This window comes from Notechis scutatus, chromosome 1 (genome assembly GCF_049901735.1).
Source record: "Notechis scutatus isolate UNSWTSFEM ecotype Mainland chromosome 1, rNotScu1.2, whole genome shotgun sequence".
Classification (NCBI taxonomy): domain Eukaryota; kingdom Metazoa; phylum Chordata; class Lepidosauria; order Squamata; family Elapidae; genus Notechis; species Notechis scutatus.
In genome coordinates, this window is record NC_142009.1 from 276,224,289 (window position 1) to 276,248,021 (window position 23,733).

Sequence of the window (23,733 nt, forward strand, 5' to 3'; positions counted from 1 at the left end):
ATATATCAGTGAAAGGAAGAATTGAAATTTACAGATCACCTTGGCTCATATTATTATTTGTCAATATATAAAAACTAAATTCTTACAAAGATCATTAGCTTACAAAATTTAACCCTGTTTTCCTACCACCAAAAGGTTTGTTTAACAAGAGAAAGAACTACTAAATCTCCCTTGGCTCAAAACTCTACATGGGACTCCTCAAAGCTAGTTTTACACCCGTGGAGTCCCAGACAGTCCTGCCTACTTTTTTCCTGAATTTCTGCTTTCTTATTATTAAGGGAATCAGGGAAACAAGACAGCCAGTTTGATTTTAAGGTACAGCTGGAAACTGGGAGGCTGTGAATTCTGGATTTGCCTTGGGTATGAAGCCATATGGGTGCCTTTGAGCCAGTCGCTGTCTCTTAGCCATAGGAAGAAGGCAATGGCAAACCACTTATGAAAAACCTTGCAAGGAAAAACTGCAGGATTTGTCCAGATAACTATCAGGAGTCAGTGCTGACTTGAGGATATACCAAAAAAAAAAAAAAAGTATGGCTCAAGAATTTGGTCAATAGTAGTAAAAAAAACAGCATTGTGGAGCAGGGTCATTGTAATCAGGGCAATTATAAAGCTTTACCCCTCACCAAGGATAGTCTAAAGATTGTGTATATGTGGGCCCATATGCACAGAAGGAGAAAGAGGCAGGCTCTAATTACAGCAGCAGATTGACTATGGCCTCAGGACAGAAAGAGTTACTTCACCCTACATTAGATTAATGTCAGTTATTTCAGAGTGGAAGCAAGCTACTAATGGATGAATAATTTTAAATAATGATCACATTGACATATGCACAGTTTGGAAATAGTTTATTTTATGTTATATTATTTCAGTCAAAGACAAGGGCTTGGAACACTTTCTATGTTCAACTTCGAAGACATAAACTTGACTTCTATAATGATGAGAAGGAAGTAATTCAGGTACTTTATTTTATAATCATTTAAATCTTAAAAATCTATTGCAGTCTCACTGAAAATCCTCCTCCACCCTTTTTTTAGCTAGTTAAGACATGCAGTTTGATAAATGACTATATTTTCTAACATCATCTACTGAAATTCTTAACAAAAATCAAAACAGCTGACCTGTGTCATCACACCAGAATGCTTGATTAAAATAGTTCTGGATCAAATTTAAAATACATGTATTGGTTGATTGTTATCATTATCCTTGGCAATTTTTATGAAACAATGCAGCAAACTATGATATGGTCATATTTTCTAGAACAATGATTTTGAAATCATTTTGAGAAAAATATTTAGTCTACAAAGTTTGCATGACACATTTCAGGCAGCACTTATTTCTTTTCAAGTATTAGCAAAATTGCTAAAACTCACCTCACCTAGTAACAAGATCCCCTGCAATGAATGAACATTCTCTTGCCAATGTGCATCACAAATGTGGATAGTTCATAATGGACAGGCCATGTCTCCAAAATGTCTATTTCCCCCTACACACATTTTTATTTGAGAAGCATCAATGGAATTTTACAGTTTGAAAATCACTGCTCTAAAGGATATGGGATCAAAAGGATGGGGGTAGAAAGTCTCTGCTTATTATATCTTGTCTTTCTCCTTGTTTAGAAAATACCTCCAGGCTTATCACTGAGCATAGCTGGAGCCAGGTGTGAGAGGCTAATGAACTATTCCAGGAAAAAAAATGCTTTCAGCTTGAGGTAAAATACATAACTGTTAATTAGAATAAAATGCAGTGCTCTCATCTGAGTAAGCTAAATACTGCTAAGCTTAGAATGATTTTGTAGAATTGGATGCTGCCATTTGCACCGTAAGAATCAAAGTGCAAATAAAAGTACCAACAGAATGGTCAGAGGAGTAAAACAAATGTCATTCAAAAGCAAAAGGACTTTCCTCAGTTTGCAAAGGTTGAGCTACCATCATTAATGATTCCTGAAGCATAAATTCCTCTCTCAGTTCTGTCCACTAGACTAGAACTCACTAGACCATGATTGTATTGAACAAAATTGAGAGATTTGGGTCTGAATTAAGTTATCAATTTTATTTAGAAATTACAGGACAGAATTTATCTGAAATCAGTGCATGAGAAGATTTCTTGGGCTTTGCTGAAATACAAAAACTACCACTTGTATTTGTTTTCTGGTCTGCTAATGTTAATAACATTTCTTGTATGAAAAAGAATGGGGCTTTTGGTGGGCTTGTTCCTGTATGTATTTTATTGTGAAGAGATATCAATGAATATATTGAATAAATCAATTAATTCCATCTTCAATACATGGTTTACAGAACAAGTGATGGGGCAGAGTACTACCTTGCAGCATCGTGTCAGAAGTTAATGGAGGATTGGATGCATGCATTATGGAGTAACTTAGGTAAACTGGTGTGGTGTAAGGAGTCAGGAGTATCTCAGCTTGCCCAGGGAACCCTTACAAAAGAAGAACAGGGACAGAATATTGGGCAAAAGAGGACAAATAATGCTAAATGTTCAGATTCTTCATCACCATAATTTTGTTTTATTCCTTTGATTTCTTATATGGATTCCTGAAGATCATAATAGCAATCAGAAGGACGTTTCAATCAATGAAAATGTGGTGAAACCTCAGATAAAACCTTGGATTTCTACAGCTAGAACTTCTACTCATAAACAGACTAGCAAAGGTTTCCTTCTGAGGTAGGCATGGGTTTCTGTTCACCTGTTTATATTCGATTCAATATATTTAAGTTTGTATCTTTCAAAAAAAAATCCAGATAAATTATTGCTTGTTTTTTCAATGTGCTCAACAACATTAGAATATCAAGCATCATAGAGAGTCTCGAACTTTGAGAACAGAATTTGTGTTTACAGCACTTAAAAGAATAGCAATTCTTCCATCTAGTTCTGCTTTGTTGAATAGACAGTTGTAGACGTTTCAGTTTAAGAAAGGAAAAAAACAAGAAAAGATGAAAAGCTGCTATATTTTTATTTCCTCATGACTTTGCTAAGTGGTTGAGCACATTTTTATTTCTTGATGTTAACTACCATGAAAATACTTATAGCTAAAACAAAATAAATAAAACTGTATTCATGTATTTTAAATTTAAATCCTTATCTACAGGTTCAGTAAAGAAAAACTAACGGCTGCCTAGACTCGCATTTGTGCGATGGATGGCCGTATAAATCCATTTTATTTAATGAATTAACTCTGTTAATCCTGCTTGGTAACAGGAAAACTCCTTCCTTCAAAGCTAATCGAGAAAAAAGGCTTGCTGGAAGTTCTGTTATATCAGAAACATTGACGCAAAATTATGAAACCCTCGCTCCAAATTCTGAAGATCCTGGTAATAGCACAGCACTGTTTTTTTTTCTCTTTTCTTAAGATATATTTAATAAAATAATTCAGAATATGTTCACAGTTTCATAAAACAGAAACAATATTATGCTATGTTTAGAGGTTTTTTTAAAAAATTACTACAATCATTTGATCACAATTCAGGGTTTTTTTTTGTCAGTAATTATTATAATGTAGAGGTTTAGAATAGAGGCTCACAATTTTCTTTGTGATGCATGCGTAGTTTTGAGTTCGAGATCAGAACAGGTTATTTATGGATTGTTTAAAAGGTTAAATGATTTTACTTCTTATTTTCAACTCTCATAATTTCCCCTATTATAAAATATTTAATGAAAATGAATAGTTATGTGTGGGATTTAGGTGTGCAGTACATGCGATAGTAAAAAAAAAAAAAAAAAAAGTCAAATTTCATCAATTAAAAGGGTAATGTGAATAGTCCACGACATAGATCAGGCCATTATAGCTAATGTTCAATCACGTGAATACAAGTCAAACCAGCTGTATGGCTGGCTAAATGTTTGATGATCGTCTTAATTTTGCATTTTCAAATAACAGCAAAATGATGATAGAAGAATAGAATGGTTCTTTAGGCCATAACCACCTTATTTTCGTGGCAACAGCACTATTTAATTCAAATACTTCATTCTTGATTTGTAACTTTAAGACAGTGGTTCCCAACCTTTTTTGAACAGTACAAAATCAGAAACAAATCTTCTAACTAGAACAGTACAAAATCAGAAACAAATCTTCTAACTAGGGTTTTTATGTTGCCCAGGGTCACCTTATAGGCCCGTGATGGCGAACCTATGGCATGTGTGCCACAAGTGGCACGCAGAGCCAATTGTGCGGGCACGCGAGCCCCAGCCAAACTTACCTGCACTGCACATGTGCACGCCTCTCAGCTGATTTTCAGCCTGTTTCAGGCCGTTTTCGCCCTCCCAGAAGCTCGAGGGAAGCTTTGGGAGGCCGAAAAATGGGCCTTTTGGAAATACCAGAAGTGCTGAAATGGGCCTGTTTTCAGCCTCCTGAGGCTCCAGAGGCTTCCCTTAAGCCTCCGGGAAGGCGAAAACAGCGTCAAATGGGCCAAAAATCAGCTGGGAGGTTCGCACATGCACAGTGCAGGTAAGGGGGTGGGGGGTGTTGCACGCACATGTGCGGGGGCACATTACATGTGGGTGCTGGCACATGCACACTTTCGGCGCCCTACAACAAAAAGGTTCGCCACAACTGTTATAAGCGGGTGGTGAGATGCTGCCAGTGTAATAACCAGTTCGGTGATCACGTGATGCGCCATACAGGCATTGTAAAATATCTGTTTTCTTTTTTATACAGTTTCTATTGTCTTCTGTTTATATAGTATTTTTCTGATCCAATGCTAATCATTTTTTTTTCCAGGCAGCAGAATTGAGCCTATGGTGAACACAACAAAGTGTGTAGACAACCTTGATGCTACAGAGAGATCTACAACAGAGAAAGGTCCCAAGAAACAGAAGGGGATCTTTAAATATCTTTTCAGGAAGAAATAGAAGCAATACAACTCTGAAATTCTCAGAGTTGCTAGATTCCTCCATTCATTTACCCTATTGCCTTTACAATTAATTTAAGAGGTATGGCTGAAAGAGAAATCAGCACACCATCTATTAAATGGGTGTCCTACAAAAATGTGGATTTATACCCCTCCAATATTTTTGCCAAAAATTATAAACAATTATCACTTAAATTGTGTAACACCAGGAATTTATAACTGCAGGCATTTGAAAGCCATGAAAATTTGTTGTTAATATTAGACAGCCGTGAGTATATCAATGCTGTCATCATCATTATTCTTAAGCATGAACATGAGGAGAGAAAGCTATCCTGATGTCCTATTTTACCCATTAAAGACATGATATGGTTTCCATGAACACAAGAATTTCTGGGGTCAAATATTAGCCATATCCTTAACATCCATAGCAGTTTGAAGAGGGAAAAGTGAGAAGTAGGATTTCCATTTAATGAAAAACCTTAGTTGTATGGGAAAAAAAATGCACTGCAGATATCTCTCAGCAAATACTTCTTGTATGCAGATATGAGGGCTAGAGAAGTGTCATAACCTTGCCAGGACAGCTTCTAGTATCGAGGAGCTCCTGGTTACTGGTTTTAAAAAGGATTAGGTAAAGTTAATTAAATCTATAGCAAGTAATAAAACCAGGGGTGGGATGCTACCGGTTGTGCCCGGCTCTATAGAACCAGTAGCTCTGAAGAGCAGCAGACACAGAACCAGTTCTGCCCACCCATCCACCCAGGCTGTTACTTGACCTTTATTTCCTGCTTTTTCAACCTCAGCTGCTTTGCGCCGCACAGCTGAGGTTGAAAAAGCAGTAAAGAAGTGGTTTTTTCAAACGCTGCGCACCCGCGTGCAGCGCTTATCAGCTGTCCAGGTGGCACAGCTTTAGTTGTATTACACACGCGCGCAGCGTGCGCCTGGTGCGCGTGCACCAGACGTAATCACCACAAAACATAATCACCGAACCGGTAGTAACACCAGTTGAATCCCACCCCTGAATAAAACCAATTCTGCCTCTTATTTTATCTATATTTTAAAAAAGCAATACTTAAAAAGTTGAAGTCAGTGACACACCAGCACAAGAAATAAATTAATATATATTTTTAAAGTTTTAAAACTGCTTTCTAAAGAAAAATTATAGCATAGAAACCAGATTTTATTCAGGTTCCTTAAATTCCTTAAATTAATTTACTTAATATTCCTTAAATTAATAAACATGTTCCTTCATTTCTAAATAAATCCAGTAACACGCAAGTTTAATGTATTTGTTTTATTATGAAATCGTGTATGTAACACTGTATACTACTACATACATTTTTAGAGTTTTTTTCCACAGTAATAGGGTACAGAAGTCTCTGGTAAGGAGAATTTTTGAAGAATAGTACCATGTTCTCAGATTAATCTCAAATTTTTTTCTGTTTTTCATTCTACAATGGATAAATGAGTAAATCTTTTTCAAAAAAGGTTAATAACACGTGTCATGGGAGAGGGTTCAATAAATTAAATCACAGAAAATAGCAAACCAATAGCTGTTGGTCAATAGCTACCAACAGTTAAGCTTCCATAGTTGAATTTTAATCAGATCTTCATGATAAAAAGATTGTCCTTCATGTATCATTATTCCACATGTAAGATAACAGTTGAAGTTTCAGCATTGTCATTAGGTAATTAAAAGAATAAACTTCTTCAAGAAGCAATTATGTAGAAAGCAGTACAGAAATACATTAAATAAATGTCTCAAAGCACAGTTTCAATAAATTAATAAACAAAGCTATGTTTGAAAGCATGATTATAATCAGAATTTGATTCAATATCTGTTGAGTTACACCATGTAGTTTTCGAAATTCACACAAAATAATATCAACAGTTAATTTTTAAATTGCCTCTCATTTTTTAAACTTCTGGGTTTTAATTCAAAAGAAAATCATATGGAATTTACTGAACTTATTTCCAGGTAGATTTCCATTTAAATAATAAAATAATTTTCATGTTGAACTGCTATCATTTTACATGTGAAATGTGTCAGTCATAACAAAGAATAACTCTCATTTTACAAAGTAAATATTTACTCTTGTTTTACTGCAACTACTTGCAGCTGGTACTAAATAAAGTCAGTTCATGCTTTTCTGCAAGTGTTAAAATGCAACCACATCCCATCATGTCCAATATAGTGATAGAGGATAAGTTCTCTTACAATGTTATAAAGAAACATAATTGTGGTTCAATTAGAAAACAGTATGTCATCAATTTCAGCCAACACCATCTCCTAAAAATCACTTCTAACAGTAAATGTTGGATAACACTAATAGGTAATATTTGAATGTATGTCTTTTATTAAACTCACCTTTATAAGAAAATAAAAAGAAATAATAGAATTATAAGTACTACATCTAAGAGAACAAAACTGATCAAAGTATAGCTTGATTATACAGGGATACAAACTAGGGTTTACCTGATGCAAGATGGTTATTTCAAATAAATAAAGAATTTAAAAGCTATTTCAAGATTAAGTGACCATATTCTAGAGAACTGATTTCCTGATGTTTTGCCAACAATTGTGTCTGACATCTTCAGAAGCAACATGATCTCTCACCCTCTCTTAGTTCTCACCAACCTGCACCAATTGGAAACCTAAAAGGTAAAGGTTCCCCTCAAACATACATGCTAGTCGTTTCCGGCTCTAGGGGCAGTGCTCATCACAAAGCTGAAAAACCAGCGCTGTCCAAAGACGTCTCCATGGTCATGTGGCCGGCATGACAAAATGCCAGAGGCGCATGGAATGCTGTTACCTTCCCACCAAAGTGGTCCCTATTTTTGTACTTCCATTTTTACATGCTTTCGAACTGCTAGGTTGGCAGAAGCTGGGACAAGTAACGGGGAGCTCACTCTGTTATGCGGTGCTAGGGATTCGAACTGCCAAACTTTCTGATCGACAAGCTCAGCGTCTTAGCCACTGAACCACCGCATCCCTACTAAAGGTCAATTAGTCAGGATGCCTAACAATAAAGATAGGATCCCTGTCAGTCCCTGATCAATGGCCTGTGCTTCTGCTTAGCTGACCACTTTGCCTCTGAAGGCAGAGCTGCTGTTTAACATCAGCCCATCTGTTCTATAGACCACGATCACAAAACCCTGAAGCCCAGCACTGCCCAACAAATACCGGCTGTGAAAGCCTACAGCAGTATATTTCATTTTAAATCCATTTGCTAAATCAAGAAGGAGTGAGAATTATCCAAGCATCCAACAAACTGCAGCATAATGACAACCAATTAACATTGCTTCAAACAATGCATCATGTTACATATTTGGATTTCTTCTCTTTAAGGAGACAAATGATCATTGTTTATCATTTCTGGACCCATCCTGTCGCTTTTTCTGCATAGCACTTTGAATGGCTTGGAAGATTAAGTCTTTGCTATAAAGAATATTGTAACTGCATAAATTTATTAGTTTGTTAAGGTTTTCTTCAGTGTAGGTTACTTCAAGGGTTTGGTAGGGTGAGATGTCTTTTTTCAGATTGACGTTACCGTCCTGCATTTCTGAAGGAGTACGTTTGACCCCTGAAAGATTAAAAAAGTGAGTGAGTGAGTGACCTTATTTGAAGCAAAACAATGCACTGTAGGCAAAGATTTAAAACATTTGGTACTTGGAAGTGAAATAAATTGGTTTTATATCAACTTATCTATTTTGTGCCCTCGTTTTTTTGATCTGATATAGCAATGACATATTGATAGACATTCTCCATTTTGCTGAACAGTGGAAGTTAAAATTATGTACTATACAGAAAATACTTCCGTTCCGGAATATTACTGCAATATGTCAATAAAACTCCAGGTAAACTCCAACAATCAAGCAGGTTTCTCTGGGAACCCTTTTTTTCCAATCAAGAAGAAAAGGGAGCAGTTTTTTCTGTAAACATTTTTAAAAATCTGCCATAACTCAGAATATACAAAATTATCTGCTACAATGTCCTACCAGTCAATGACTACTTCAGCTTCAACCACAACAATACAAGAACACACAACAGATACAAACTCAATGTAAACCGCTTCAAACTTGATTGCAGAAAGTACGACTTCAGCAACAGAGTAGTCAATGCCTGGAATGCACTACCTGACTCTGTTGTTACATCCTCTAACCCCCCACTCCTTTAATCTCAAACTAACCACTATTGACCTCACCCCATTCCTAAGAGGTCTGTAAGGGGCGTGCATAAGTGCACTATTGTGCCTCCCGTCCCTGTCCTATTATTCCCATTTATTCATACCTATTTCCTGTATTCTTACTCATGTTTATACTTATATCTATTATCTTGTAAGCGATTGACAAATTAAATAAATCAATAAAATAAAAATATGAAATATTGAACCCAACCCTTGCCCTGACTGATGTACACCATCTTGCTGGTGAAATTAAGAGACTTTGCAGCACAGAAGAAATTCTTTTTTTTTTTCTTTAGCTATTAGTGCTTGTGAAAGAAATATCTTCCATTGATAGTTACCATGGGTAACCTTTCGAATATTTAAAGGATAGTTTTTAACAGCCACAAATAGTTTGCAGGGTTAAGAAATGCTTTCTAAATCTAGATCTTGGTGGCAATAAAATAGGAGATCCTTTTTTAAAAAAGCAAATTGAAAAGCTACTTCAGAGTATAACTTACAATTAGGTAAACTGGGTATTATTATAGCTATGCCAATTGTTTCTTGCATGACCTGAAACTGAGAAATCATACAAGGGCTTGAGTCCTTGACTTACGACCACAATTGAGCCCAAAATTTCTGTTGCTAAGTGAACCATTTGTTAAGTGAGTTTACCCCATTTTATGACTTTTTCTTGCCACAGTTGTTAAGTGAACCATTGGATTTGTTAAGTGAGTAACCCAGTTGTTTAGTGAATCTGGTTCCGCCACTGACTTTGCTTGTCAGAAGGTCACAAAAGGGGATCACATGACCTTGAGACACAGCAAAGGTTAAAAGCCTTTGCAACTGTGAGCCAGTTGCCAAAGCATCTGAATTTTGATCACATGATCATGGGGACGCTGTAAAGGTCTTAACTATGAAAAACAGTCATAAGTCACATTTTTCAGATGTAAATTTGAATGGTCCTTGTAAGTCAAGGACCACCTGTACTTAGAGCATCTCTCTAAGCCAAGTAACTTCCTTGTTTTTTAAGGCAAACTTTTAAGGCAATATAAAGCTATTTGCCTCTGATCTTGTCTTGGTGTCATTGGAAGCCCTAGATGTGTAGATGACATAGTCTCATACTCTTTCACAGCCATAGTATATAACTCAACAGTAGGAATGCCTTACTCTGAAGAGTCCCTATCTGCTCGTCTCCAATTAACCGACTGGAGAGCAATGAGGAATCTTTGTCCAACATTCTTTCCACATATTTCAAGGTCCATCTCACCCCTGAAAGGACCGAATGGTAAAAACTGCAATGATAACACCTTTAAAGCCAATCTCTTTAACACATTCTTTGGCTCAGTATTTGTAAACAGCAATGGATCATGCCCAGTATTTCCCAGTCGAACCACAGACAACTACAATGATCTAATACATATCAATTTTACAGAAGACAATGTTGAAAAAGCACTATGCAATCTAAAACCTTCTCTATCTATTGGACCAGATGGAATATCTGCCTACTTCTTAAAAACGCTATCCACTGTCATAGCCGAACCTCTAAGCATAATCTTTGAAAAAATTTCAGGACCAGCTCCTTGCCAAAACTATGGTCACAAGCCACAGTCATCCCCATCTTCAAAAAGGGAGACCCCAGCCTAGTTGAAAATTACAGACCAATCTCTTTATGCTGTGTCACCTGTAAAGTCATGGAATCAATTATTAACCAATCCATTATCCTCCACTTGGAGAAAAACAACCTACTCTCTAATAAACATTTTGGTTTCAGAAAAAAACTATCCTGCAATCTGCAACTCTTACAGTGCAAAAATATATGGACAACACAACTCGATCAGGGCAAAGCAATAGATGCAATCTACATAGACTTCTGTAAAGCCTTTGATTCAGTGGTACACGACAAACTACTCCTAAAAATAAAATCTTACGGTATCTGCATAACTGGATAGAAGCATTCCTGTCAAACAGACAACAAATGGTCAAAATTGGGAGCGTCCTATCAAATTCTGTACCTATCAACAGTGGTGTCCCCCAAGGCAGTGTTCTAGGACCAACTTTCTTCATACTCTACATAAATGACCTCTGTGATCATATTAAGAGCAACTGTGTCCTCTTCGCTGACGATGTAAAGCTATTCAACACCACAGACAATACTGCTACCCTTCAAAAAGACCTTGACTATGTATCAGAATGGTCAAACAAATGGCAACTTCAAATCTCAACAAATAAATGCTCTGTCTTACATATTGGCAAAAAAAATCAGAAAATAAAATACAAGCTGAATAGTCAAGACCTTCTTGATGATCCAAACTCTGTCAAGGACCTTGGAGTACTCATCTCTAATTATCTAAGTGCTAGAGCCCACTGTGGCTACATAGCCAAAAAGGCATTAAGAGTTGTTAACCTAATCTTACGTAGCTTTTTCTCTGGTAATATTACACCACTAACTAGAGCATACAAAACATTTGCTAGACCAATACTTGAATACAGCTCATCAGTCTGGAACTCACATTACGTATCTGATATTAACACAGTTGAGAAAGTCCAGAAATATTTCACAAGAAGAGTTCTCCACTCCTCTACTCGTTGCAGAATACCTTATGCCACCAGACTCGAAATTCTAGACCTAGAAAACCTAGAACTACGCCGTCTTCGGTCCAATCTAAGTATAGTATATAAAATCATACATTGCAATGTCCTACCTGTCAATGAATACTTCAGCTTCAACCACAACAATACAAGAGCAAACAATAGATACAAACTCAAGGTTAATCGCACCAAACTTGATTGCAGGAAATACAACTTCAGCAACAGAGTGGTCAATGACTGGAATACTCTACCTGACTCTGTGGTTTCTTCCCCAAACCCCAAAAACTTTAACCTTAGACTGTCTACTATTGACCTCACCCCTTTCCTAAGGGGGAGGGAGGGAGCGTGCATAAGCGCACCAACGTGCCTACCATCCCTGTCCTGTTGTTCCTTTTATTTTTCTTATATGTAGCCATGTATTCATAACTATGTTTTTACTTATACCTATTATCTTGTAAGCAATTGACAAACCAAATAAATATATAAATAATATATTCCCATTGGACTCAGTGAAAAAGAGTTCAGTTCAGTGAAAAAGAGTCAAATTTTGGTGAGAATAGAATTGATGATCCAAACTCTTTCTTTTTGATCCAAACTCTTTCTTTTTGAAAGTTCTCCAGTCCCCCATCCATAACCCAATAAAAAGCAGTCTTCAAAATTTCAGCCCTACCCTTTCTAGGCATCCCTGGATGACCTCCATAATATCAAAGGCAATCTTCTAACACCTTAAATGGTGCCCATTTATGCTTAGGGAACCTTCCAGTTGCACTAAATTCCGAAGCACTTCAGTGTTCTGCAACAATCATATAATAGATTCCACCCATGACTTCATCCCTGATGAATTCACTTGCAGGGATTTATTATTCTACTGCTATTCTCTACATGCAGCCTATTATCCTAAGGCAGGGACAGAGACTACAGCAGAAAAACAATAAAACTAAAGATTTTTTCCCCCACCATAGCTCAGCTCCATTATTTGTTCTTGATGACCTCACTGCTTACTAAATATTGGAAAAGAAGTATTAGGATGTCTGGACATAGGCATCCACAAATGAATCAAAACCACATTAAAATCACAATAAATGACACAAATTTTACCCTTACAAATTTGCATCCTAATAATTTGCAAATTTTGTGTTATGGTGCTTATTTAGTCAATTTCCCCATTTATTATCTCTACAGGGCCAATAACAGTCTGGTTGCTGAATATATTTCAGTTACAGATTTAAAACCTTGAACTACCTAAGCTAAATAGAATAATTAAATAGTGTCTTCCTTTAGCTCAATGTATTTTAAGATGTGTGGACTTATAAGATGTATGAATATGATGGCTCGGGAATTCTGGGAACTGAATTCCACACATCTTAAATTTGCTTTGTTTACTTGATTAATATTCAGAAAACAGAACAATGTCTGTGTATGCATATAATTAACTATCACAATTTGAAAATGTGTGTATTTGCACAATTTGCAAAATGTAGTTTTCTTTATACCTTGGGAAATACCACTGCAGAAGGGATTTCAGTCAACATGTGAATTAAAGAAATCACTGAAGAAACTGCAAATGCTTAAATCAGCTGAATTTACCTGGTGCTGAGTATTCTTTGAAGGTGCCACAGATCAGAGGAAAACAAAGCACTATTGGTGCTTTGGGGTTATCTTCATCTGAGAAAACATAGCATTCCTTCATATCCTTTCGGTCTTTTTCACTCACATGAAACTTTGGAAAGGGAATGCCTTGGATTTCACAGTATTCAGCTGTCATCTCCATTTGCTGAAGAAGAGACCAAAAAAGAAAAATCTTCCCAAATATATTCATTTTGCTTCCCATATGTAAATCAGAAACTCCTCTACTGAATAATCTGTAATTGTCTCTGGTAAGCAGTGTAGAAGGTTCAGTGCTAAAACATACAGTACCTTGAATATGCAATTCTGTTTTCTCAACAACTTTTGTACAAGTTTGTACATGTACAATCTTTTTTCAAGTCAATTAGAAATACTTCAAGAAATACTTGAAGTAAGGAAAAGGAGGAAAGGAAATTCTAAATGAAATTTCCAATTCAGCTGAAGTTTGAACACAATCAGTGAATCTGAACAACTCCCAATTGGTTCTCCAACCTATTTTTTCTTTCTTTCTTTCACAAAAAAATAGATTTTATATTGCTTCAGGAAAGCAGCACTAGAGAAGGCTGTTTCACACTATTATCTTTCCTTCTCCTCCAGAGTAACTACATACTTTCCACATTCAGAATAGAGCTCCTATGAGATATAATACTATGAATTTAACAAGCTATCCTACGGATTGGAGAGATTCACTTGGGTTTCTTTTCTCTCTCTCTCTCTCTCTCTCTCTCTCTCTCTCTCTCTCTCTCTCCTCAATTGCTTGAATTCTGCCTCCCCTCCATCATCTATGTTGGCACCTAAAATAGATGTTCAAATATAGGCAACTATCATATACTTTTTTAAATAAAAAGTAAAGTGAAATAAAGATTATCCTTTTTTGTTTCTTGGGTAGTTATTAAATGGAAAATATTTTGTTCAACTATTTCACTATATTGGTAAACTTGACTTCTTTGGTATAACTGACCTATAATTATGGATCTAAAAAACTCTAAAGTACCTTTCCATCATGTAAGCACACAAGCATTCAAAAGGAAAATAATCATGAAAATATTTCTCTCACCTTTAAGATTCCACTCATCTCATAATCCAGAAAAATAATTATATCCACATTCCTTTCTGGCTTGAGAAGTGATATACCACTGTTGTTCATAAAAAATCCAACATCTATTAAACAGAGGGACTTTGTGTTTGGTGTCAACTTGTTAGAAGAAGTGTCAAATTCAGTATCTGAAAGACAATTGGTAAGCATTATTTTCCCAACCAACATGAGAGAAAGATAACTACAGACAGCCTTTCACCAACAAAAACCTGTGCTGCCTCACATTATCTTAGAAAGGAAACAATGATAAGATATGTGATTGAAATGTTCAGAATTACCAATATATATGGTGTGGATAAAGGAGAAGCTTAATGAACTGTTCTGAAAATGAATAACTCCAATTAGTTCCAAATGTATAATGAACAGAATTGTTTTGTGGGTCATTGGTGATTGGGAATGGAAAAATGGAAAACCATTCCAGAACTAAATGAAGGCCAAATTCAACCTTCTACATCTGTGTTGGCGAACCTATACCATGTGTTCCGGAAGTGGCACACAGAGCCATTTCTCCCAGCACGAGAGAGGTCACCCGGAAGAGCCCCACTGCACATGCATGCGTGCACTGCCGCCTGACAGCTGATTGTTGGGTATCTGGCACGCATGCACAGGGGGTGGAGGGTGTATGTGCAGGAGACATGCATGCATGCGCAGGGATGCTGTGTGTGAGGGGATCATGCACACATGCGCAGACATGCTGTGTGTGAGGGGAAAATGTGTACGCATGTGCAGACATGCGGCATGCAAGGAGGGAGCCGCATGCGCATGCACAAAGATGCATGGTGCACGAGGGGGGAGTCACATGCACATGCACAGATGTGCAGTGCATGAGGGGGGGTCACATGCACATGTGCAGAGGGCATGGGGGTCCAGCACCCATTGCCTTCTGGGTGCTGGCACATCAGCACGTGCAAGCGAGCGCAAACGCAGTTATCGGCACAGGAGCAGAAAAAGGTTAGCCACCACTTTTCTACATGATCATTTCCTTAAAAAAATGAAATAAGCTTAGTGTATTTCAAAAAATATTCCCAGGAGCAAAAACTATTTGTGATACTTCTTTTCCTCTAGAGAAAGTTTACAGATCATATGTCTTCCCTAAGGTGCCATTTCTGTCCCCAGCGAAGTCAGGAAGCATAATTGCAAGTGACCTATCCCCAAAGTACACTTCTTATTATACCTCTTTTATAATACATGAAAATATACTCTCATCTAGTCTAGGTTCTTGCTAGTCATCTTTCTGTAATTTGTAAGCTCTAGATCAAAGATCTCCTTTTAAGGAATAGATGTCATAGGACTATATAACTATCTCCTTTGTACCTCCACAGTTATGAAACTGACTGGAGATATTACTGAACTGATTCAATTCTGAGCATTTAGAGCAGTGGTAGTCAACCTGGTCCCACTACCGCCCACTAGTGGGCATTCCAGCTTTCATGGTGGGCAGTAGGGTTTTGCCCTACATTATAAATAACCATTACTGTGGAACCGGTGGGCGGTTAGAGAAAATTTGACAACTAACAGAGATACAAAAGTGGCCAGTAGGTATAAAAAGGTCGACTACCCCTGATTTAGAGTGTTTTAAGAAATTATCATTCTCATTTACCACTCCATGTCATGAATTCTTTCTGATGCAGATAATCTTTATCAAAATCAAAGCCTTGTAGGAAGTTATAATTTTCCCCTCTTAAAGGACGATCAGTTAAAATGTCATTGAAGATTTCACAAAGATTTCCACAGGGATGGCTTGGAGGCTTGTAGACTGTGGCAGAATAACCACTTGAAGAATAATTCTCATCTGAAACAAAATATAGAGATACTTCATTTATGGCAACTTTCACTTTTATTTTCAAAATATAACACTTCCGGATTAGTGAGGCAGTTTTTAATGTAGCACATTTCATTGAAAATAGTGCATTGGAAAGGAATATGTCCTGCAAACACAGACACAGATCTGAGTCACAGAAGATTAAAATGACCTCCCCTCCTTTCACAGGCTCAGCCTGCTAATTAGTTTTTTCTCTGGCACTGATTCCAGATGGAATTTTTCATATGTATCACCCACATATGAGCAGGAAAAGTAGACTATAAATCAAAGTTGTGCATAACAAAATACTAAACAAACAGCTCATTATTATAACTCTACAAGCACAATACCATCATTCTTCCATTGTCAAGCCCTAAAGAATAGCCACATAAATGCAATTTTTTCCAAATGTGTCTTTATTTGTTACTGTAATTTTGGGCTAAGAGGTGACAGTTACACTGCTGCTTATGAGCAGGCCCAGAGAAATATCATGTATCTATTGAGGAGAATTTTAAGAAATATATGACAGAATTGCAAGGTTTTATATATTCATATTTCTTTTTCATCACCATTATTATTATATGCACCTATTGCAAGGTTACAATGATCTATATCCAATACATAACCTAGAAATGTCATCTTCCTTAAACATCAAAATATTCATAAATCAGAGTTGCTATTTTCTTAACTAACTATAGTTTTTGAATTATAAGTTATAATAGCTGCAATCATCCCACAATTAGTTCCTATCTGATTCAGTAGGTGTTCAAAAAAAGAAGAGGATATAGGGTCTCTCTCTTTTATTTTACTTTGCAAACAAATTTACAAAAACTCTGGCAAAGCAAAGACTAAAATAGTATTGGAATTCTTACGCTTTATTGACATGTCTTTCACCCATCGTTTCCAGAATTCTTCTGTTGATGTGGTCCAATACAAACAATCCAGGAGATTTGGACTGAAAATGTTAGTCCAGATACCTACAAGACCAACCACATTGAAGACTCAAATTATTAACTCAAATTATAGTCCATCTCAACTGTATGAAAGGATATAGGCTCATTAGACTGAGAAATTGTGATAAATATTTATTACTGCCAGCAAATTAAATACTCTAGACACAATTTAACATCAGAGTATTAACAAAATTATTATGGCTGATAAGAGATTCTGGTGATAGTGTCATATCCACTGTTAACACATTAACAAAACACAGGTATTGAATAGCCAAACAAATAAACAAAGCATATTATGCTTTAAAATGATGGCAGATTCAATGGCTTGGTCCCCTATCAGGCTGAATACAAATCACCCACACCTCATTTTAATTTAATATATTATGCTATACAAACCCAGCCATTATGACAAAAATAAAATAGGAAACGGAATTACAACACAGCTAGAGAAACTAAAGGAAATCCTAAGAGGAGTCAAAAGCCAGTAATATCAAAACCAAAGCTACCACCTTTTTTGCTCGATGTTTATCCAATCATCTTAGATTTACACAATGTATTGAGCTAAATTATTATTGGCTGGTTTGAGGTTCAGGGTATGTGAAGTGAGCACAGTTTCTCTATTTTTCACCCACCTATTCCATTCATACCTTCAGTCAGATTCAGAGCATCATGCTATTGCAACACAAGCTCCATCCTTTGGTATTTGCAATGTGATTAAATATACACATGCCTCAAAGTTGCTGTTTGCTGCACAACACTGCTTCCATCATTTTTCTTCATTGAGAAAAATGCAAAGCCGCAGCAGATTACTTACGCAAATATCCATACATGCCCACCTATCTTTCTTTCTATGTCTACCTCTCTCTCCATACAATTGTCCCCTTTTGGCCTTGCCTTCAAGCAGTCTGTTTCTTGAAGTCCAACTACCATGTTTGTGAGGGAAACAAGAACACAACCTGAAGGCCATATGAGAGGACTCATCAGTTGAAGATTCCCTCATCTCTAATTACTATTTCACACAATGCTCTCTGGACCCTCAAGTGGTGAAATGGTTGCCAGAAAGGGCCTCAGGCATAAAAAAAGAATAGTCCAAATCCTGGCTGCTGAAAGCAGTAGAATTAAAATCCTAATGCAAATTAGCACAGGATGCATTTCTGAATTGCTGTTGTAGAAATTGACTTTGGTCTAATGGCTGACTCACCTAGCCTTCCTCCACTTGGTACTTTCTAGTAATTGGTAATTTCCTGGTTGTAAATTAAGGAACTTGTGATCCAACAGATCTGAAGGACAGTCCGTTTGGGAATGTTGCAATGCTCAGTATTTTCATCTGGTATGTGTTTACAATAACAATGCAAGGCTCCACCATAACTCTGTAAAATAGAGTGGTCTGGGGGAGAATGGGGGCTCTAAGTCACACAACAAGCTCCTACGGCTGAGAGTAGACTAGAACCTGGATGCCTCTGGTCCTAATCCTAATCCAATATATTAAGCACTACATCAGACAGGCTCTCATGGAGGGATGTGCCTGTATGTATTCCAGTGTTCCAAACTAAAATTTTATACACTTTAACATTTATTTATTTATAGTAGTGGAACCCTGCACTGAATAAGGAGTTGGCCAAGACAAGCTAAGTTTCTTCCAACGCTGTGATGCAACTCATGAAAGCAATTTATTGAAAACAAAGGAAGCAGGAAGAAACTTTCGTGAAATTTCTACCTTTAGTTTAAAATAAAAGCATTTAGAGCAATCGCTGTTTCAATTAAGTTGCAATTGTTGTGTTTTCTATGTAATGCCCTACATGTCAATGTTCAATGCTGAGATTAAACAAAATATAAAAACACAAATTGTGAAAGGCACCTTGATTACAAAAACTCAGTATGAGTCAGGGGTGGGCTTCAAAAATTCATAATCTTACATGTATTGTGTGTGCGTATGTGTGATAAACACATAAACACACACACATATATATATATACATATAAATTTTAGCCATTGTTTATCTACCGGAGGTTGAAGGCCTCTCCTCTTAAACATGATTCAAACCAATATAGATGTAAGCTTTATTTTGCCAATTGGGCCCACAATACTTGCTGATGTCTCTTTCATTTAGGTTTCTTTCATGGATGCTTTTTATCAAGTGGGATCTATTGTATAACGTGATGATAGGAAGTGTGTGTGTGTGTGTGTGTGTGTGTGTGTGTGTGATTTTTGCTATTATAAACAACATGAGAAAACGATTAATTCACCAGAATATTTTAACTGCCAAAATGGAGCTCTGATCGCTTTGGAGTAAAAAGGCTAGAAGTCTAAGACTGCCTAGGAAGACAGGATCTTTCCAAGGTTTCCCTGATAAGCTCTGCTGTATTTTCCTTTAGCTTATAATTAAATAGATCACCTTCCATATAGCAAATCCGGGACTCTGGGTTCTTCTTCACCATTTTTCCCATGAAGAATTCGCTATCAAAATCCTCTGAGCGAATCTGTGCACCGTATTTTAGTAAACCCACTTCATAAGGATTGAACTCCACCCATTCTGCAACAAAAGGGTGCACAAAAGATTAACAGATAATCAGAGGTGGAAGGGAACTTGTAGGTCATCTAGTCCAACCCCCCGCCCAAGCGGGAGACCCTACATCATTTCTGACAGATGGCAGTCCAATCTCTTCTTGAAAGTCTCAAATGATGGCGCTCCCACAACTTCCGAGGGCAAGCTGTTCCATTGGCTGATTGTTCTTACTGTCAGAAAGTTTCTCTTTATTTCCAGGTTAAATCTCTCCTTGTTCAGTCTCCATCCATTATTCCTTGTCTGGCCCACAGGCGCTTTAGAAAATAGCTTGACCCCTTCCTTCCTGTGGCAGCCCCTCAAATATTGGAAGACCGCTATCATGTCTCCCCTGGTCCTTCTCTTTACTAGACTAGCCAAGCCCAGTTCCTGTAACCATTCTTCGTATGTTTTAGTCTCCAGTCCCCTAATCATCCTGGTTGCTCTTCTCTGTATTTTCTAGATGAAATTGGAAGGAAGGAAGGAAGGGAGGGAGGGAGGAAGGAAGGAAGGAAGGAAGGAAGGAAGGAAGGAAGGAAGGAAGGAAGGAAGGAAGAAAGAAAGAAAGAAAGAAAGAAAGAAAGAAAGAAAGAAAGAAAGAAAGAACTTGGTTGGCTAAAAGAAAGAAAGAAAGAGGAAAAAGAAAGAAAAAGAAAGAAAGAAAGAGGAAGGGAAGAAGGAGAAGAGGAAGGAAGGAAGGAGGAAAGAGAAAGACAGACAGACAGACAGACAGACAGACAGACAGACAGACAGACAGACAGACAGACCTCCAGGGAGATTTCTTCTGGAAAAAATAGCATTAGATAAACAACCATCTTGTTCCAATTACCTTGATCTATTTTGTGGTATCTTCCACAAATCTAAGTGCAAAGCATGACAAACTAGAAGTTTGTATTCAATGAACAACTTGCATCACTATGTTTATAACATAGAGAACAATGAAAAGCTGTTTAAGGGAATAATGTATAGCCATTTAAATAGTTGTACACATCTAATGCATAACTTTCTGGAAGAAAATTACTAGAACTACCTGTAATCCCTGGCTGATAAAAGATAATGTCAAAACAGAAGCCGATCCTTTCAAACAAATATTGATGTAGAGGAGAAAGGTTTTCATTAACCTAAATAACAATTCAAGCAAAGATCATTTAGATCAGGACAGGAAACTGGTGCCCTCCTGGATGTTTTGGGCTGCAACTCTTATCAGTACAAATTGTGATATTCTGAAGCATATCTAACCTATCAATAGCTTAAATATTACATTAGCTTAAGTATTACATTTTTCTCTTTGATTTTCTGTATGATCTTCCTGCCTTGGTGAAGCTGATTGCAAATGAGTATAATGCAACCTTCCCTATGTAATCCATATAAAAGTACTCTGAGAGATTCATGATAAATAGGAAGTACTTGTTCTATTAAATTCAAGGTCAATATTTCATGCCCTTCCCTTTTTCTCCTCTCTTCCAATGCCTATAGCAGGCAACCAAAGCCCACATTTCCACAGTGGAGAGATTGATACGTGAGTACTCACCTCTAAAGTCAAAAGTTTTGATATTTTCTTCTTTCACATTTATGGCTGTGTAAATAGGAAACGGGTTCTGCCCCTGATCCAAAGCCTGTTGCTGGTCAGAGAGCTTAGTGCGATTTATCTTCGAACAAAGGGAAACATAATAAATATTTTAATATATGCATCATTCAATAGAAGAGAATACATGTAGCTAAGGGTTAAACTGGGAAATCCTTGGTATTCTCTGAGCTTGTTTGCTTTTTTTGCAGATGTTTCATTACCCAACTAGATAACATCATCAGCGCTCGGAAGTGTGAGGCAACCCACACTCACCAGCACAGATCAGGGGTGGGCTTCAAAAATTTAAGAAATGGGTCCTCTGCCCGGTTACAGGGTGGACGTAGCCATGGTGGGTGTGGCCTAGTCAGCCTCCTGCACCATGGTGGGGGGGGGCGTTTTTGCCCTCCCCGGGCTCCAGAGGTTTTCTTCAAGCCTCTGGGAGGGCACAAACAGCCTCCTCGGGCTCCGGAGGCTCTCTGGAAGCCAGAAACAGACCCATTTTCAGCCTTCCCAAACTTCTGGGAGGCCTGTTTTTCATCCTTCCCGAGCCTCCGCACACACCCGGCACTTACCTGCATCCAAAACAGGTCACGTGGGGACTGCTGGGAGGGGAGGAGTGGACAGGGCCAGCCAGGAGAGGGATTTGGGCAGGGGTGGGATGCTACCGGTTCGGCCCGGTTCTACAGAACCTGTAGCTGTGAAGAGCAGCTGACACCGAACCAGTTCGGTGTTTTGCCCACCTACCTGCCTGGGCTCTAGGCTATTCCCTGCTTTTCCCTCCTCAGCTGCTTTGCATAGCACAACTGAGACTGAAAAAGCATGAAGCAAGAGGATTTTCAAACACAGAAATCCTTGGATTTCTTGCTTTCTAGCTAATCTAAAAGCAGAACTGAACCTTCCTTAGGACTGAAGCTTTTCAGTGCAGACTCAGGTAGCCGATTGCAGATAGATAGATCTCTAAATGAATCTGTGATTCTGTGAGCAACTCAATCTGCCTGCCTGCTTTGCCTGCTTTTGGGTAAAAATTGTTCTTTTTTATAAAAAAAAATCAATGTTTAAATAAATATTTACCATATTTATATACAAGCCCACCCAGTCACATGACCACCACCACACCCACAAAACCGGTTGTTAAGAAATTTGAATCCCACCCCTGGATTTGGGGGTTCTCCGAACTGCACAGATTCTTAGCTAGGGGCTCTCCTGAACCCCTGCTAACCCACAGCAGCCCACGCCTGGCACAGATGATGTTACATGATGTCACATTGCTGTTTCAATAGAAGAAGCTAGGGATCACATCTTTGCTGCATAACAAATACTTAACTTACTCCATCGTAGAAAAAAGTTTCCTGAACAAGGGCCCAGAGTGCTGTAAAAGATGAAAGATGACCAGCTTCAATCCTCTTGGATAGCTCCTTGTGATACTTCTTCAACCTTTCATTAGAAATAACGTCGTTTTTGTTCTTCAGCAACTGTCTTTTTATATTATGGATGTGGTCTTCAAAACTTTGATGTGACCAGTCCATATGACGATTCAAATGTGTAAGTGTCCTGCAGTAGTGAGAAAAATGATATTTCATAAAATGGAAATGTCTCCACTATTATATATTCAAAGTATATTTGTAGCATTTTAGAAACTGGTTCAGAATATGCTGTTCTTATAAAAGTTCTAATTCTGATGTCAGTATCTAGTTTTCAAGTGGAATTGTCCAAAGAATTCAATCCTGACGGTTTTAATTAACTCTTTGGACACATATTTTGAAATAGAAGAATTTTACTCTTGTCCTTTATTAAATGCTGACATATACTGCACATGGACAATTCAATTCTAATAATACTTATAATGATTTGAAGTTCACCTTTTTTTCTGGCTAAAATATATGATTATTCACCTTGATTCTCAACTTTTAATCCAGCCTCCAACAATATTGTTAAATCATTTTACACACAGAATGGGGGTGTGGGACATCCAGGAATCCCTTCTACTCTTTCTGCTCAGTAGTTTCATAGTCCTACTCTAATGAAGGAGTAGAGAGAGTGAAGTCCCACAAGTACTCATCATGGAAAAGCAGGCCAAATGATGTATTTTTCTAATCGTGTTCATTTGCACGGACATAATTTTCTCAACATTGGGCCCTGTATAATTGGAATTCTAATTAAATGTAACACATTTCTCTTAGTTTTTACCATGTTGATCCAGAAGCACTAGTGATATATGTAATGCAATCCAAAAGGTTCAGTTTCTGGAAGGCTGAGAGATGAGCATACAAGGATATCATAGCTCTGATACCACCTCCAGTTGCCAAAAGAGCAATCACAGGGACCTGTTAGAAATATAAGTAATCACTTCATCAATAATATAAACAGTGACTTTGGCCATAGAACAATCTTGGACTCTGGAAGATAACATTCCAACTCCAAATGATCTTTTAATAGACCAAATTGACAGTTCCAATTTCCAGAGGGAAAAATAGCAGCTTAACCTTTTCCAAAGGCAAACAATGACACAGCTTTTTTGCCTCCATATTTTTTTT

General features: G+C 37.4%; 2 protein-coding genes across 2 annotated transcripts in view; one reads left to right on the top strand and one right to left on the bottom strand.

The window, feature by feature from the left end:
- Positions 1 to 6,157, top strand: part of SPTBN5 (spectrin beta, non-erythrocytic 5) — a 106,779-nt gene extending 100,622 nt beyond the window's left edge. The window contains exons 61-66 of the mRNA XM_087962040.1: positions 870 to 956; positions 1,617 to 1,708; positions 2,295 to 2,380; positions 2,556 to 2,679; positions 3,214 to 3,326; positions 4,733 to 6,157. Coding sequence (XP_087818166.1) covers positions 870 to 956; positions 1,617 to 1,708; positions 2,295 to 2,380; positions 2,556 to 2,679; positions 3,214 to 3,326; positions 4,733 to 4,863 — 633 coding nt within the window. The 3' untranslated portion in view covers positions 4,864 to 6,157. The remainder of the gene's footprint in view (positions 1 to 869; positions 957 to 1,616; positions 1,709 to 2,294; positions 2,381 to 2,555; positions 2,680 to 3,213; positions 3,327 to 4,732) is intronic.
- Positions 6,139 to 23,733, bottom strand: part of LOC113409993 (cytosolic phospholipase A2 beta-like) — a 39,363-nt gene continuing 21,768 nt past the window's right edge. The window contains exons 12-20 of the mRNA XM_026664325.2: positions 23,387 to 23,523; positions 22,528 to 22,750; positions 21,164 to 21,281; positions 19,486 to 19,623; positions 17,010 to 17,114; positions 15,937 to 16,128; positions 14,298 to 14,464; positions 13,202 to 13,388; positions 6,139 to 8,443 (exon numbers count right to left, since the gene is read on the bottom strand). Of these exons, the coding sequence (XP_026520110.2) occupies positions 8,220 to 8,443; positions 13,202 to 13,388; positions 14,298 to 14,464; positions 15,937 to 16,128; positions 17,010 to 17,114; positions 19,486 to 19,623; positions 21,164 to 21,281; positions 22,528 to 22,750; positions 23,387 to 23,523 (1,491 nt within the window). The 3' untranslated portion in view covers positions 6,139 to 8,219. The remainder of the gene's footprint in view (positions 8,444 to 13,201; positions 13,389 to 14,297; positions 14,465 to 15,936; positions 16,129 to 17,009; positions 17,115 to 19,485; positions 19,624 to 21,163; positions 21,282 to 22,527; positions 22,751 to 23,386; positions 23,524 to 23,733) is intronic.